Below are 14,728 nucleotides of genomic sequence, written 5' to 3'. Positions count from 1 at the left end.
GACAACTTTATGCCCTCTGGAGTCCAGGGTCTCTTTTTTTGGGCAGATTTGTTGGATGTTGCTGGGTGCGGGTGATGGGGGGGGTACTTTTTGCAGTCCCCACCTTTGCCCAGGTGAGTTTCCAAGGTTATCGATAACCGATAGAGCGATAAGATCCCGAGGTCACGGGAAATTTAAATATTTCATACATCGAAAGTCTATCATACCTAGTTAGGTAGTTGGGTAGATTATGCATGACTTATTTGTGGACTTGGATGACTTGATGTAGAAATTAGTAGATAGAAGGCCAAAAGCCCTAACTCTTTTAACTTGTCTTACTTTTACTATTATCAGGTTTACCAACAAAGAGTGTAATAAGATTATGCTTGTAATTTGATGCATGTAAATCAACATCTAGAGATGTGACCTAGAACCAACACAAAAGGGCAATGCAATACAAGAAGAGGGGTATGAAGTGATGGGGAGGGAAAATGGGAGTCAATTAACTTATACACGAATGTGACCAGCACAAAGCAGGTAAAAAGGAAAAAAGGAAAAAAAAAGAACAAAAATATTACATCGAATAGGCAGAGCAAGCACGAACGAAACGGTAGGAGAAAGAAGAAGAAAAAAGAAAAGGTAAAAAAAAAGTCACAAGAAGCGAAGTAAACAGGGAGTACACGAAGGGAATACCCAAAGGTTTTAAGTGTGAGGCACATTGCTCACGCCGAATGTGCTGGTCCAGGAGATATTGGAGAGAACAAGTGAAACAAAAGGAAAAAAGGAAAAAAGAGAAAAACAAGGTGACAAAGGAAATAATTTCACCCAGCACTGCCAAAGACAAATGCCATCATTCGTTTTATATGTCGTTTTTTTTTCTTCTCCCTGGACGCTTCTGCGCCCATGTGCCTTCACCAAATGAACCGTTCGAGGCAATCCCAGGATGTGTATGTGTCCCCGTGCGAGATGTCAAAACGCTGGAAGTAAAAAGGGAACCCAAGTTGCTGTGCACCGATGATCCAGTTTCCGACACCAGTATAAATGCCCGGACGCCAAACCCAATCAAGACCAATGTGGTCGAGCTTCCAAAGACTCCGACCGAAGAATGTATGTATTATATATGCAGTAGGAAGTCTCTTGGTCTCGTAAAAGAAAAATCATGAAACGCAAAGTCCCTTAGGACAAGTCACGCTTGCGCTTCTTTGTCGCTCGGCGATCCACAGAGGTAGTACCGGTGACTTCGGTCGACCGGGCAGCCTCGTACATGACTTGGCCGAGGGCACCAGCGTCATGTTGATCATCGAAGGAGACAGAACCGGCATCGCTTGCATCGAGAACACCCATGACAATGGAGCCACCACCGTGAGTACGGGCGTGCTGAGCGAGGTTGTCACTGCGGGAGAACTTCTTGCCGCACTCGTTGCACTCAAATGGCTTGTCCTGAGTGTGGAGAGAGCGGTAGTGGCGCTTGAGGTGTTCCTGACGACGGAAACGACGGGAGCACAGAGTGCAGACAAAGGTCTTGGAGGGGTCCTCGGTCAAAGACTGCTTGCGGCCCCGGCGGTTGACCGAGATGGGAGCAGACTCGGAGTCATCAACTGATCCATCGTCAGAGCAGCAGTCGCCAGAGGACTCGCAGGCGGCCAGCGCCTTTGCTTCAGCCGCCTCGTCAGCGGCGATCTTTCGGGACTTCCGGTTGCTACGCTTTTTGGTCTTGGGCTCCTCGACAGGTTCCTCCTCGGCCTCGGCCTGCGGCTGGGCGGTCTGAGTCCACTCGAAGGATGGCAAACCATTGGGCATGAAAGTTTCTGAGTCATCCGAGTCTTCGAGGCTGTGCTCGCTGAGGAATCCATCATCCTCTACCGGGTAGGCGTGCACACGCTGGCGCTTGCCACCCATGTAGACAGCATTGGCGGCAGGGTGGAATTCCACCAGGCGGTTCAACTCATCATCAGAATCGAGGTCTGAGAAGCTGTCAAAAGTGGGCAGCGAGCTCAGAGGGTCCTGGGTCGAGGAGCTGAAAGAAGGAGATGGGTTCTCGTTGACGGGAAGTGTGACAGACGCACTGCCAACAACGGCGCGCGGCTCCTCCTCCTCGCATGAAAGATTCGGTAGAGGAGGGAGATCCTGTGCGTGAACATTGACACTGGGTTCAACGGTGAGCTGACGCGGATCGCAGAAAGACTGGCTAGACCCGAGAGACTGGGAGGCAAGAATGTCGGTGGGCACGGGTGAGGGGAGGGGGGAAAGCGAGGGGCAGGATGTTGCAGACAGAAGGTCTGAGCCGTGAATATGAGTAACAGAAGGCGGATGAATGAAGACTGCATAATGATTAGCCTTTCGCCCTTGCTTCCCAATACCCACATTTATCAAAGTGTGATCTATAAAAACTTACCAGGCGTCATCGGAGGCGAATCGGAACGCGCCCACTCCGGAGTGGCCAGGATTTCCTGGTGGACATCGGTCTCGCATCCCTCCTTGACACCCTCCACCTTGTCGAAGGTGAAGAATGTGTCATGAACCGGGGTTGGTAGCGCACCGTGGGCAGACGGGGGGGCTGCTGATGGTGCTTCCCGAGGCGGACAGTGGAGGAGTTGAAGGGAAGGAGTACATGTCGTGACCAATAAAGCGAGTATCCAAGGGCATCAGACCAGGAGATCCCTGCTGCACCATGATGGTGGGCTTCATTTGCGAGGGCTGGGGAGAGGCAATTGGTGTCAAGCTCATGGTAGCACCCCGGAAGGCATTGGTGGTGGCCATTTGGTGCATGTTCATCATGGGCTGGGGGGAGTAGAGCGGTTGCTCTTGTCCATACTGCATCTGGCCGTAGTACGGGACGTCTGACTGGTAGTGGCCTTGTCTTTGCGTTGAGTCGGGATAGTATGTGAATGGCTGTCCTTGCACCGAGGTTGGTGCCATGGTGTATGTTGAGTCCATTATGGGATGGGCTGGACCATGGGTTAGAAGTCAACCAAGAAACGTCCAGTATAGATATACATACCTGTATCAGATATAGAAGCCCAATTGAAAGTTTCCCGTATATTAGTAGGATTATAGTGATTCGAGTCCGAATGAATGAATGGACTAGCAATTAGGTATAGGCGATGAATGAGTGTTGTCGAAAAAGGAAGGACAGGTTCTGGGAACCGGGAGACGAAGTACTTGAGGAAGGAGAGTGATATAGAAGAGGAGGATCCCAAATAAATCCAATAGGAAACCCCAAACCCAAAATAGTCAAAACAGTCAAACAAAAAAAAAAGGGATTGGATAGAGAGAGTGTGAGTATAAGAAAAATAGACAGCGGGGAAAATAAAATAAAAAAATAAGAAGAGAGAGAATGAGAGTGAGGGAAAGATAGCAGGTTGCGGTGGATAAATGAGTGATCTGCTACTATTTTCTACTTGCCGGGTCACTAGTTTAGGTGTGGGCCAGGAACCGGGTGCTTTTTCTTTTTGTGAATTTAATTTGTCTCAAGAATTATGATTAAATAGAAAAGGAAAAATAAATAAAATATATTTAGAATATTAGAATATTGAGAATAATGAGAATAAGAGGATAGATGGAATTATGGGTATCCCAGTCCGGGGCGGGATTGCGAAAGACACTGCACATCAAGTGCCCAGTCCCGTCAGAAGCGACCAATCGCATTGATTTAGGAGGAGTTTAGTGAGTGACCTCAATTAGTGGAGACCTGGGATTGAGTTAAATAATATTTGGATATTTATTTTATATTTTAATACATTATACGGAGTAATTCATAAATACATTTTTATTATCCCCAAAAAGGTACAGCGGTTTTCGGCCACCCCCCAAAATAAGTATGGTCTAACACCTAGGTACATATATCCCGTTAACCATAATATTTTAAACATTCTGACATTTAATAATATGGAGTTATTCACATTGTGATAACCTTGGAATTCTGGTTTTGTAGTTTTAAAAGGCAAAAAAAATGGTGGCCCGAGACCTGATCTAAAATTTGAGGTGTGGCCACGAGGTGCACGACCATTGGACTATTTGATGGTGACAGCGACAATCATTTGCTCAATTGGTCTCTTATCACCGCGATGTCGGACAAATAAGAGGGTTTAAACCCAGAAGGTCTTCTTTTTCTCATTGCTTTTTTAGGGACCAATAGCCCAGAAGAATTAGGGCCCACGCATCCCGTCCGGTACCGCGTACCATGTACCCCCGGAGTCACCTAGGTACCTTGTAAAGCTTCTAATTATTTCGAAATTTACTTAGAATAATCCCTCGAATCCTTTTTTTCCCACAGACGGCAGAGTGATCAACAGGTGGAAACTTAAGAAAGCCAATCAGTTTCCAGTTTGGGCTGCACATGCTAAGTCGCTCAAGACTTGCCGATCAGGCTATCAACGGTGGCGACCACCGTGCAACCATTTGGCTTCGATCGTGAAACGGTCGGCATTGGCTGTACAGTGCTGACTTGCTAATTTCATATGATCCAGGCCATCCCTCGGTGCGGCCATCACCGAGGAACCAAAAAAGAGCCTGTTAAGCATCACTTGGTCTCAAAAGTCATTCATATATGGATTTAAAGATCATTATATGGAGTATAACGTTCGTGGTTCTCAGCTTGGAGTTCGTATGTGCGTAGTTTACCACATGGGTCCTATATTGATAGTAAATAAAGCCGCGTTTCTTCCCGACCGCTGCAAGGGCTATGCCATGGCCCATACAAACAAATCTCACATTGTACACGTCAATGGCATCAATATCTAGGCAGAATAAAACATTGAAGTGAGAAAAAAAAGAATTACTATGCAATATGCAAGCCCGAAAGGCCAAATTCCAGTTCACTTGTGCGGCCTACTGCAGGAACCAGCCTGTGGGGGGCAAAATCACACAGGCTACATAAAACATGCTTATTGGGTGCTTGACTCCAGTAAAAGGCAAGGCTCAGCTGCAGTTCTCTTTGAAGCTCAAATCATCGAGAGCTTACTACTCGTACCGGATGGGTGGTTCCGGGTGCCCTAAGTGCATTAGGTTTATTGGAGAAACTGTCCCCAGACTGTCCAAAGTCTGATCTGGGACATGGTAAAGGCTAATATTTGTGCTTATATTGGCCCAAAATTCAGTATGTTAGTGTGAGATACGGAGTACTTGTTTAGTAGGTATCACACCCATTGATGCATCTTATTGGGTCCAGGGTCAAGCTGTGTGGTCGCTAAGTGATGTGTTCCGATTGCAGGATGATGTGACAGCACTTTTTGTCTCACTGAACTGACCTGTAGATCCGGGGGAGAGTGCGCTTAGTATATGTCAGCGCAGGACATGGGCGTCATTATTACTATGACATGTGTTGTCTGTGACCGATCTCATCACAAAGTTGGAAACTTAGACAGGCAGATGCATAATCCGACACATCGAACACAGCCCAATGACATACAGCGAGTGGCCACGCAAGCAAGGTCCAGTTCTATTCTTACCTGGTGGCACAAATATGTACGTTACAAATGAACTAATGAACTACTCTGTACGGAGTACGGAGTACCCAAAATCATTATCTTCCTAATTTTCCAAATCTTCCAAATCTCCGAAATCCTTAATCCCCAAGGTCCCCTTTTCGAGTCCAGAACGAAAACGAAAAGTATCCCGGCACTTCATGAATGTCGGGGACCCGGACTATCTCCTGCGTAATTGGTCGCTTCTAAAGATAGCGTGCCCCTCTAATTGGCTACTAATCCATTCGCAGGCAAAGCGTCGGCGCCAGTGGGGACTTGTCTTTATCCGCAACCAATCAGAAACATATACCTCACGCCAATGTGGACTTGGGGAAATTGAGGAGAGTCGCTGATAGATATTCATTACCGTTCCACTCAACATAGCCACAGTGAAGGACTGCGTACTCCGTACTCCGTATACACACTAGAGATTCCCGGTTCTCTGGGCCTCGAGTATTTCCTTGCTGGGTTTAGGTACTTCCCGTGGTTGTGGAAAGGGTCATGCATGGAAGGCTGTCAGGTCCTTCTTCGAGAAATCCAAATGTCCACTTTCTACTCCGTAATCTTCCAAGGTTGGAGCTAATTCAACCCCCGGGGTCGGTTTTTTTAATTATATGAGCTTACTAACTCAGCTCAAAAATTCGCCCTGGTTTTGCGACTACAACATATGTAAATATGTAACTAGCTATGTATGTGCTTTCCGATGGTTATCCTTGCCGCCACCGTTGTCGCACAGACGAACCGACTTTTTTGCTTTCGTGAGGCCCACGGGCTCATTATGAACGTTTAGAGAACAATGGCGGGAAACCAGACGCCGAAGCCAAAAGCTACTCCATAGGCGCTATTGAATTGAAGTCCACATTTTCCTGATCGTCAGGAATACTCCAGAGCTCCAGCAGCTCCAAGTGCAGCACCCTATCAGAGAGCTTCGACCGAGGAAGGTCCAGAAAAAAAATCAAGGCTTCACACGGGATAATACAAGCTACTCCGTACTTCCAAACCACTTCTACCAACGGCCCTTCTAGCCTCGACACCAGCTCTTAGCAAGAGTGGAGAAGACGGAGATGGAGGCGGGCGGGCAGTGCCTAGTTTCCAACTAAAGGCCGCGGAAGGCCCTCTAGGGAAGCCGAACCCCCCAAGTGGCCCTCGAATGGAGACCCGAGTGGATAGAGTGTACGGAGCACGATTTACGGTGTGCACTCTTCTTTGTCGAAAGAAAAAGCAAAAGAGAAAAAAAAAGCAAAACAAGAAGGCAAATTGGTTAAAGTAGGTCTAGTAATGCCAATACCAAGTCAATGGGCTAGCAATGATCGCAGAACCGACCGTGCGATTTGGAAGAAAAGAAAAGCGTACCTGGCCTGGCAGATGGGCATCTTCCCAGTTCCCCGACGAATCATGCTCGCCTACTGGCGGTTAACTATGGGGATGTCTGTGAGAGCTCCCGTCTGCGATGCGCGAAACCGTTTGGCGATCAGCATGCCTGTATCCGAGTTTAAGCCCTGTCATCAAAAGTCGACCAGTCTATCTGTCATGGTAAACCCCAGACGATATATGCACAGCATGGAATTAGTCTTTCCCCGGGGGTCGAGACCGAGAAAGCCCGCAGCAAGGGTTCAAATTTGCACGTCGCGATAGGTACGGGAGTAATGTGCCGTTGGGATCTTCCATGCATCAGTGGGTAAGAGCAAAACGTCCCTGGTCCACCAGGGATTCGCGCATATTCTACACATCCAAACCCACAATTTGCAATTTGCTATCCACAAGGCAAAGAAAATAGGATTTCGCAAACGCAGGTGTCAACGCCACCAGGATTCGAGGTGGGTTTGGATACATCAGACGATATGAGACTTAATATTTCGCAAAATGTCACAAAGAGATGTGGATAGCAGATCCGCAAGGAATACACGGCCCTCTGTTCTGCGCTTGTGTCTCTGTCAACGGCTCTTGGCAGAGGACTTGCAGGGTTTAATTTGCCTTCGACTAGGACTATTCGAGGTCATTCACATGGGACCACCGAGGCTTCAGATAAAGGCCTAAGAAAAGAATATATTCACTGTGTGGAGTGCACCACTCACTATTCCGTACTCCGCGTCGACAACGCACACACATCGTACGGTGTGGGTTGTTAAGTAAAGAACTGAAAGAGTCGGATCCTCAATCATGCCATTGAGGAGGAAAAAAAAAGGCGATTTTTCATCGAAGTCCCCATTCTCATCATGCTATACCTCGGGAGGGTCCCCAATAACGGCAGACCCAGCCATGCAGACCGACTATGTCACTCCCATATCTCTACTCCGTACCGCTAGATGAATTGGTTATCAAAGCCCGAAAGCAACGCGGGTACCGGCGTCGGACCGCTCGAAATTACAAGCACTCTAAAGTGGACAGGAACCATTCCAATTCCAGTTTCCCAGAACGCAAGGACCCCAGATTATCACCGTTGGCCACTTGACGCCACACATGACGGAATTAAGCCATGACGCCGCAAGAAGAAACAAGTTAACGCCCACGGCAGTGACCTTCATTGAAAGAGTTGGAAAAGTAGCGAGACTTTGTGACGTACGCAGATCTCCAGGTATCCCAAATTGAGTCAGGAATGGACTTGTGGGGGGGGAAGAAATGCAGTGGATTCACCAAAGGTCTCTGGGAATTTTATTCGTGTGTTAGATTCGCAATAAATTGCCTCTGTCTATCCGTCCTCCGTATGGGATAATTTGGCGGGAACTTCCGCTCACTGACAAGGCTAAAATCTGAAACACAGTCCGAATCACCCGGTAGGGAACACGCGTTTTGAGGCTGCTGTTGGCGCTAGTGTGCACCGGGGGGGTCTTAGCTTCTTGGCTCTTTTTTTTTTGGACCCAGTCTCGAGTTTCGAGAATGGATCCGACTTGGGAGGGAGATTATTGTCGATGGTCGCATTTTAAGCGGAGTCTATACTTTGCACTTTGCGGTGTACCTCTCTCTTCTGGAGTTGTGTCCCGTTTGGGGAGAGCACTGGCCTCAATATGGCCTGTTAGGGCAATTTCCTTGGAATGAGTTGGATACTGGTAGATGAGAAGAGAAATGGGAATCGTTAACGATAAATACAAAATTAATTAGCTGTTAATATCCCAAGGAGTAGGCAGACAGATTCCGAATGGGGAAATGAGCTTCCGAATGGAGAAGTATGAGGTCTTTTCTGCGCCTCACGGCATACATATGCTGTAGTGGTGACAGTACCGGTCTTCAATCCCACAATTTTGCTATCTCAGATTGAGTCTCAAATCAAGATAGCAAGTCTGTGTTGTCTTAAATGTCAGGTGGTTTCAGTTTGTCATGCGACCGTTGCGCCTATCTAGGTAGTTTTAAGATATCATACAATCATACAACATCCCTTTGCCACAAGGTAATCTCGCTATCTAATGCTAAACATGTGCGTCACTGCCGCCTCTACAACATACTGCTACATGGTTTTGCGGACGCGACGTAGTTCCCCAAAAAAAGAGTTTTGCAAGGTCCTCGTGTCTCAGTAAAAACCTGGCAGGTTACATCGACAGAACTCTAAGCGAGCAAAGTGCGGGGGGGAAACTCGATTAACCCCATCTGGGTAGTTCCACACACAACCATGGTTGAGAATGAGCGTGCTCGCGGGTAAATCTTGATTTTCTTCCAATTACCTGTGTTGTTGGTATACTTCTAAGCTTCCAAGGTTGCCTGATCAGGCATTTTAGCCCCGCGCTAGCACAATGTATGTACTCCACGTATGGTATTGGGGTGTACTCCGAACATTCTATATCAAACTATTCCGAAGGGAAATGCCCAAATATGGCAAATACGATTAACTAGAAGGAACCAGAGACAGAAATCATTATCCGTCAATGTGGCGTGCTGGGCGCGTGTTTCAGATACGTTCCTCGGTATCCGTGAAAATACTCCGGACTCCAGAGTCATATCGCGATCTCTGTTCCAAACTTTGAGGACCTTGTACAACTGGCTACGTATGTACTCCGTACGCGATCCGAGACACTAGACCCAGTGTGGTACAGAGTACGGAGTACCCAGACCCTGATTCGATCGTCTCAGACTAGGATAACCTTCAATTGATCAGCCGTACTATCGCTTGCAACTTGCTCTTTGGAGCTGCTTGGAGCTCTTCAAGTAGAGCACGTGCTTAACAAAGTATTGAACACTAAACCTACTACTCCGTAACTACCGAATTATAACGCCAGTGCCAACGTGGCTGGAAGAACGTGGGAGGCAGGGTTCGTTTCAGGTAAGATCTGCTGTGGATCTGCTGTGCATCGAGTTGGTGGTTCGTGTGGGGGCTATCAGCTTGAATTTCGATGGTTCCTTACCCATTTCCAGCTTTGGAAGTGTTCCCAAGGTTAGGTTACCACTACGCCATATCAGGTAAAGTGACAAAGTTACATGGCCAATGGAAGTTTCTCGACGTTCTTAGTGAGGATAATTCTCCTGTCGCAATCTTCAGGCGAGATTTATGAAGCTTCAACTCCAGCATAGTGCAACATACCTCTACAGAATGGGGAATGGTACGTGAACCACCCCCACTTTCTACTTGAGGGTATAGATCGGCCTGTAACCCACATATCAGACAAATTGGACAAATTAGATCTAGCGAGGTTCGATCGAAGGATTTTTTGGACTCGGTACGATCCTGCCAAAAAGAATTTATTGAATGCGGAGATAGACTACCAGCCCGTGGTGGGAATATGCATGAGGGCACCAGATTCGTTCCCACACGGGCCGCGGTCCTCGCCAACCAGAGAGCTCACTGAATTTCGTGTCCTTTTCAAATTCCCGTGGAACCACCTCTATCACTCTTGACCCCAATATCAAGGATTATGATTCCTTGGCTCAGGTACCATTACTCCAACCTACTCCGTAGATTGTATAGTTTTACCCAATTATCAGGCTTTTCATGAGAGACATAGTGGGTCAAAAAATAATTTCGATCCTCGCTATGGAGTATCGTTTCGGACCTGGATCTCTGGTACGAATGGGGGTGAGCAGAGACTCCCGAGGTTCAAAACGATGTGATTCTCACCCGTGCTTCCCCCAGCCCTATCTGATCAATCCCTGGATGGTTTCCCTGGTACTGAGGTCACAAAGTATCCATCTCGCGGGCCCGGGGAGTATTCCCAATGAGGCCTAGCAGGATGTCGTACGTGGCTTCGTGATCATAGAAAGGCATTTCCATACTTTCCGAATTTGGGCATTCATCAAGTCCGCACGTGCAAACTTTCTCCGACAACTATCGCGCTATAGTATTCCCTAGCCTATGGACATCTGTCCCCACCCAATTCACCATAAATCCCCGAAGACCATACTAATCTAGCGTGTATATCATGCGGAGTATGCAGAATGTACTCCGTAAACATTATCCGGTAAGCGTATAAGCGCGTATCCAGCTCGGAGAGGCTCGGCTCACCGACTACATTCGTCCCTAAGCTATCAGGATCGACGACCGGTCCCATTTCCCTTCGTATATAGCCTAAGTCTCTACTCCGTACTCCGTAAAGGAAAGTGGCTCTTTCCAACGTTTAACCAAGCCCGCGGCAATGGGAGCAGATCACCTTTCTGCGCAGTATTTGGTACGTAACAGATTTCACTGGCGGTCTTCTTCGGTTCAGCTACTCCGTAGTGGCCATGACTCTGCGCTGGGAGACAAGCTCACCGTTCTCCGCACAAGCTGACTCTTGCGGCCAGTGTATGTACAATTCCAATACATCGTCTCATCAATGGCTTTGGAGCTGGTTCTGGATCTACGGGCTGAAACCACAGCCTGAGCTGAGATGAGACTTGACGCGGCAAGCCTCCTGTGGCAGACAGTCCTGGCGAGACTCATTCGAGACGAATATTACCTTTTTTTTTTTTTTTTGTGAGAGCGATTCACCGACGAGCCGGTGTGCTGTCCTGTCTTGTCTGATGTCCAGCGCTTGCCCGGTCTGTCCAGTCTAAATCGCAGCTGAGGACACGCCATTGGCAGTGGACACACAGCCTGAATGGCGTGCGTCGTTAGCAGCAAAACACTGGACGGTGCTCGTCTCCAGACGGGCTAAAGCGGGTCTTTCGACAGAACTTTGATTCAAGATGTGGTATCCCTTTTAAGTAGGTACCTTGCAAGTAGCCTCGCTACAACACACAACACACAACATACCTGACTCATGTCCTTATATCTATGGATACCTAATTAGTACAGACCTCTCCACCCACCAGAATGTACCCAATTTCTACCCACACAAAACAAGCGAACCCACAAGCAAACTTAGGTTGGGGAAATCACCGTGGAGTCCGAGGAACCCGAATCTCGGATAGCGATCGGGAAGTACATCATACAATGTCTCCAAGCACCACATCTGGATATTAACACCTGAAACAACCACCAAAACACAGATTAATGCATCCACAACAAGTCGAAGTCTGGTACACTCAGCTAGCCCTTGATCCTGGAATAAGCCACTCTCCGTCAAACCTATAGTGGAGATGGATACGAAGTACAGTAAAAAAAAAAATGAGATACGATCTCGGATACGTGCCTGTTAACTCCAGCCTTCAAATGGCCAACGGGACGAGACGAATTGCGTCGCGTAAACAGAGCACCAAGAGCTCCAACTCCATCAGCGGGTCGCGAACGTTCCCATCAGAGCACAGCTACTTGCTATGTATATCCTCGTTATTACCCGGGTACGGCATGTACCTTGCGAGAAGGCGAGGATGTCGGGTGCATCCGATTCGCCGGCCGGTGTAGCTATCGGGCCGAATTTGATATTTCGGCGAACTATTCTGTGCATACCATTGTTCGGCCCTAAAAACACGCGACTCTATGGTTTTCCTAAGCTTGCGCAACATTCTCTAATTCCTTCTCAGGTGGATGCTGTTTTTATATTAACGGCGGTATTCGACAATGTGGCCTTGAAGGCCGTTGGGTTTCTGCCGAGATATTTTGTCTTTGATACAGTCCAGGGAACAAAAGTTGATGTTCTGCATATGAATTCGGAATAGTGCTCGAAATAGTTCTAGTTGCAACCTTGAAGTCCTGGCGGAAACTAAAACATAATCCAATTCGAAGGTTGAAAACAACAATTGCTCGCCCTGGTTGCAGGTCGAGCTCCCCAACCCCAAAAATAAACAGCAAAGGGTCTCAGGAATGGTAAATTGAGATCACGCTCCCATTAGGAGTCAGTCTCTTCCTATCATATATTCCATAATTCTCATCATCGACCATGTTTATGGAAGAAAGAGAAAGAGAAGAAAGGGAAAAGGCATCAAATGAAAAAAATTAGCTCCTCGCATATGGCTTACATAATGGAAGTTTCTGTGTGCGCCGAAATTCTTGGAACCTTCCGTTAAAGGCAACCGGAAAAACCAAATCTCCGGATCTCAGCATAAAAGGAAATCCCAGCCAACGCCATTCCTTTTCTTTTCTTTTCTTCTTCGTGCGGCGGCGCGACTCGATAACCCGTGTTGCCTGGACATCTACGGTCATTAGTCTGGCTTTCAGTGATGTAACCCAGGTGTCAGTTGCGCCACAGACGAATGGAATTGCACATTGAATCTTACCTTTACAGGTCTTTCTGATTTCTCCAGGATGAGACCTTGTGGTGGGAGTCAAACATACTTTTTTTTATATTCTTGGTTATTTTCTATAGCATTAAATGAATGGAATCAAGTTACCAAATTTTGCATGATCTTTTCACAGCTAGGCGGCTCCCATTAGGCATTGAACTGTACTCTTTAACTATCATAAAGTTGACACAATGTTGCTCCGTCCAAGCTATTTCTTTGTCTTCGAAAAACCAAATCGCAGTTATCTCCTTAGTGTAGGCTTGTTTTCTCCAGCGTCTATGTTGTCTACTCGCCAGGCTCGTCACCAATCTTCTCCAGCTTGCCCATAGATCGGTTTGCACCCGCCTCGCCAATAACGCGAATGCGGTCAACACGCAGCTTCTCGCTGTCTCCATCCCCATCAACGAAGAACATAACCAGCGATGTCACATTCTGGAAATTAACAAACCGCAGGGGCACCGTCGCAGTCCCAGTCTTCGCATCCCAATCACCTGGCTTGATCTCCACCTTCTGCACAGGAGGAATACCATCCGCCTCATCGAATCCAAGCACATGGGAAGTATTCTTGTAGATGTGCAGGTTCCTGGGCCGCATGGGTGTCTCGTCGTCGTCGCCATCGGCCTCCGCAGGGGGGAAGGAGGTAATCTGAATTGAGTGGACCTTCAGCATCGCGTTGAATGGGACGTACAGCATCAGCTGCTCGTCGGTGTCGCTCTCGGTCCAATCTGGCTGGCCAGCAGCCTTGGCCTTGCCCTTTGCTGCTAGTCCGGACGGCTTCGAGATGTTAAACAAAGCGCGCGGCTCTGCCGTATCCGTATCCCGGTTCAACAGCTCTAATCCCTTCACGTCAACCTGGTCTGTGATATCGCTATAACCCTTGGGCACTGCGCCGCCGATCCAGGGCTCGCCGGAGCTACTTCCTTCGCCGGTTGCTGCTTCGTCCGACTGGCTTGCCTCGGACGCGAGCTTCTGGACAATCTGGTTCAGCTGTGCAGGGTTGGCGCCCTTGACTGTTTGGTTCACGCGGCCGTTCTTGAAGACGATGAAGGTCGGCATCCTAGGTATCGCGGGTTTGTCAGTAAGCGAAGCGACTATTGTAGAATTGCATGTGCAGGTTGGGCTAAGTTCTAGATCTTTGGATAAATTGGACATACGCTGTGACGCCGTAGGCTTGGGCGAGCTCTTGTTGGTGGTCGACATTGATCTTGGTGAATGTGATGAGATTCGGGCGGGAGAGCTGGGTCGCCAGCGAGTTATACGCAGGTGCAATAGCTTTGCATGGTCCGCACCAATCGGCGTGGACTATTCGAGTATCAGGCCAGGGTTAGCGATAGCTCTGCTCGTTCGGAGGGAAAGACAGGGTCTCGGCGGGGCAGGGTCGCGCGGCGGCAAACACTTACAGTCGGCGACGACGAGACGGGATGAGCTAAGGAGCGATGTGAATTGCTCCTTCGATGAAATCTCAATGACAGACATGGTGAAGTTGGGAGGGGAAGGAGCGTAAAATGGAGGGTGGAAGAGGATGGAAAGTTGTGAGGTTGTCCACGGCCGTGGTGTTTTGCTGCCTCCGCATATGTCATCAGCCCCTCTACACAATCGTCAGTCTCATATGGACCACGCCAGGGGATGTATACTTGTAATTATTATTTTATTTTAACTAGTGACTATTGAATCGTCTCCTGGAATGGCAGGATTACTTTGGAATCGCCTCAAATGCC

The 14,728-nt window shown here is 48.0% G+C and overlaps 3 protein-coding genes across 3 annotated transcripts; 1 reads left to right on the top strand and 2 right to left on the bottom strand.

Moving 5' to 3' along the window:
• Positions 1-1,155: 1,155 nt before the first annotated feature.
• Positions 1,156-2,898, bottom strand: sebA (putative C2H2 transcription factor (Seb1); the record flags this gene model as incomplete). Its single annotated transcript, XM_056712265.1, has 3 exons — positions 1,156-2,300; positions 2,375-2,548; positions 2,601-2,898. The coding sequence occupies 3 exons, from the start codon at positions 2,896-2,898 to the stop codon at positions 1,156-1,158; spliced, it is 1,617 nt and encodes a 538-aa protein (XP_056565980.1).
• A 1,264-nt stretch (positions 2,899-4,162) lies between these two features.
• On the top strand, positions 4,163-4,584 carry N7489_006514 (uncharacterized protein; the record flags this gene model as incomplete). Its single annotated transcript, XM_056712264.1, has 3 exons — positions 4,163-4,184; positions 4,307-4,400; positions 4,449-4,584. Coding segments are annotated over 3 exons (252 nt in total), but the record flags the coding sequence as incomplete, so codon positions are not given.
• An 8,711-nt stretch (positions 4,585-13,295) lies between these two features.
• On the bottom strand, positions 13,296-14,503 carry N7489_006513 (thioredoxin-like protein 1; the record flags this gene model as incomplete). The annotated part of the gene is made up of 3 exons (XM_056712263.1): positions 14,411-14,503; positions 14,165-14,312; positions 13,296-14,067 (listed from the first exon to the last, which is right to left on the bottom strand). Exons 1-3 carry the CDS (start codon positions 14,484-14,486, stop codon positions 13,296-13,298), a joined length of 996 nt encoding a protein of 331 aa, XP_056565978.1. The 5' UTR covers positions 14,487-14,503.
• Positions 14,504-14,728: the final 225 nt, after the last annotated feature.

Source organism: Penicillium chrysogenum (assembly GCF_028827035.1).
Source record: "Penicillium chrysogenum strain IBT 35668 chromosome Unknown utg000004l_segment0_segment0, whole genome shotgun sequence".
Lineage (NCBI taxonomy): Eukaryota > Fungi > Ascomycota > Eurotiomycetes > Eurotiales > Aspergillaceae > Penicillium > Penicillium chrysogenum.
Note: the sequence above shows the minus strand (reverse complement) of the source record. Positions and strands in the feature narration are given on the sequence as shown.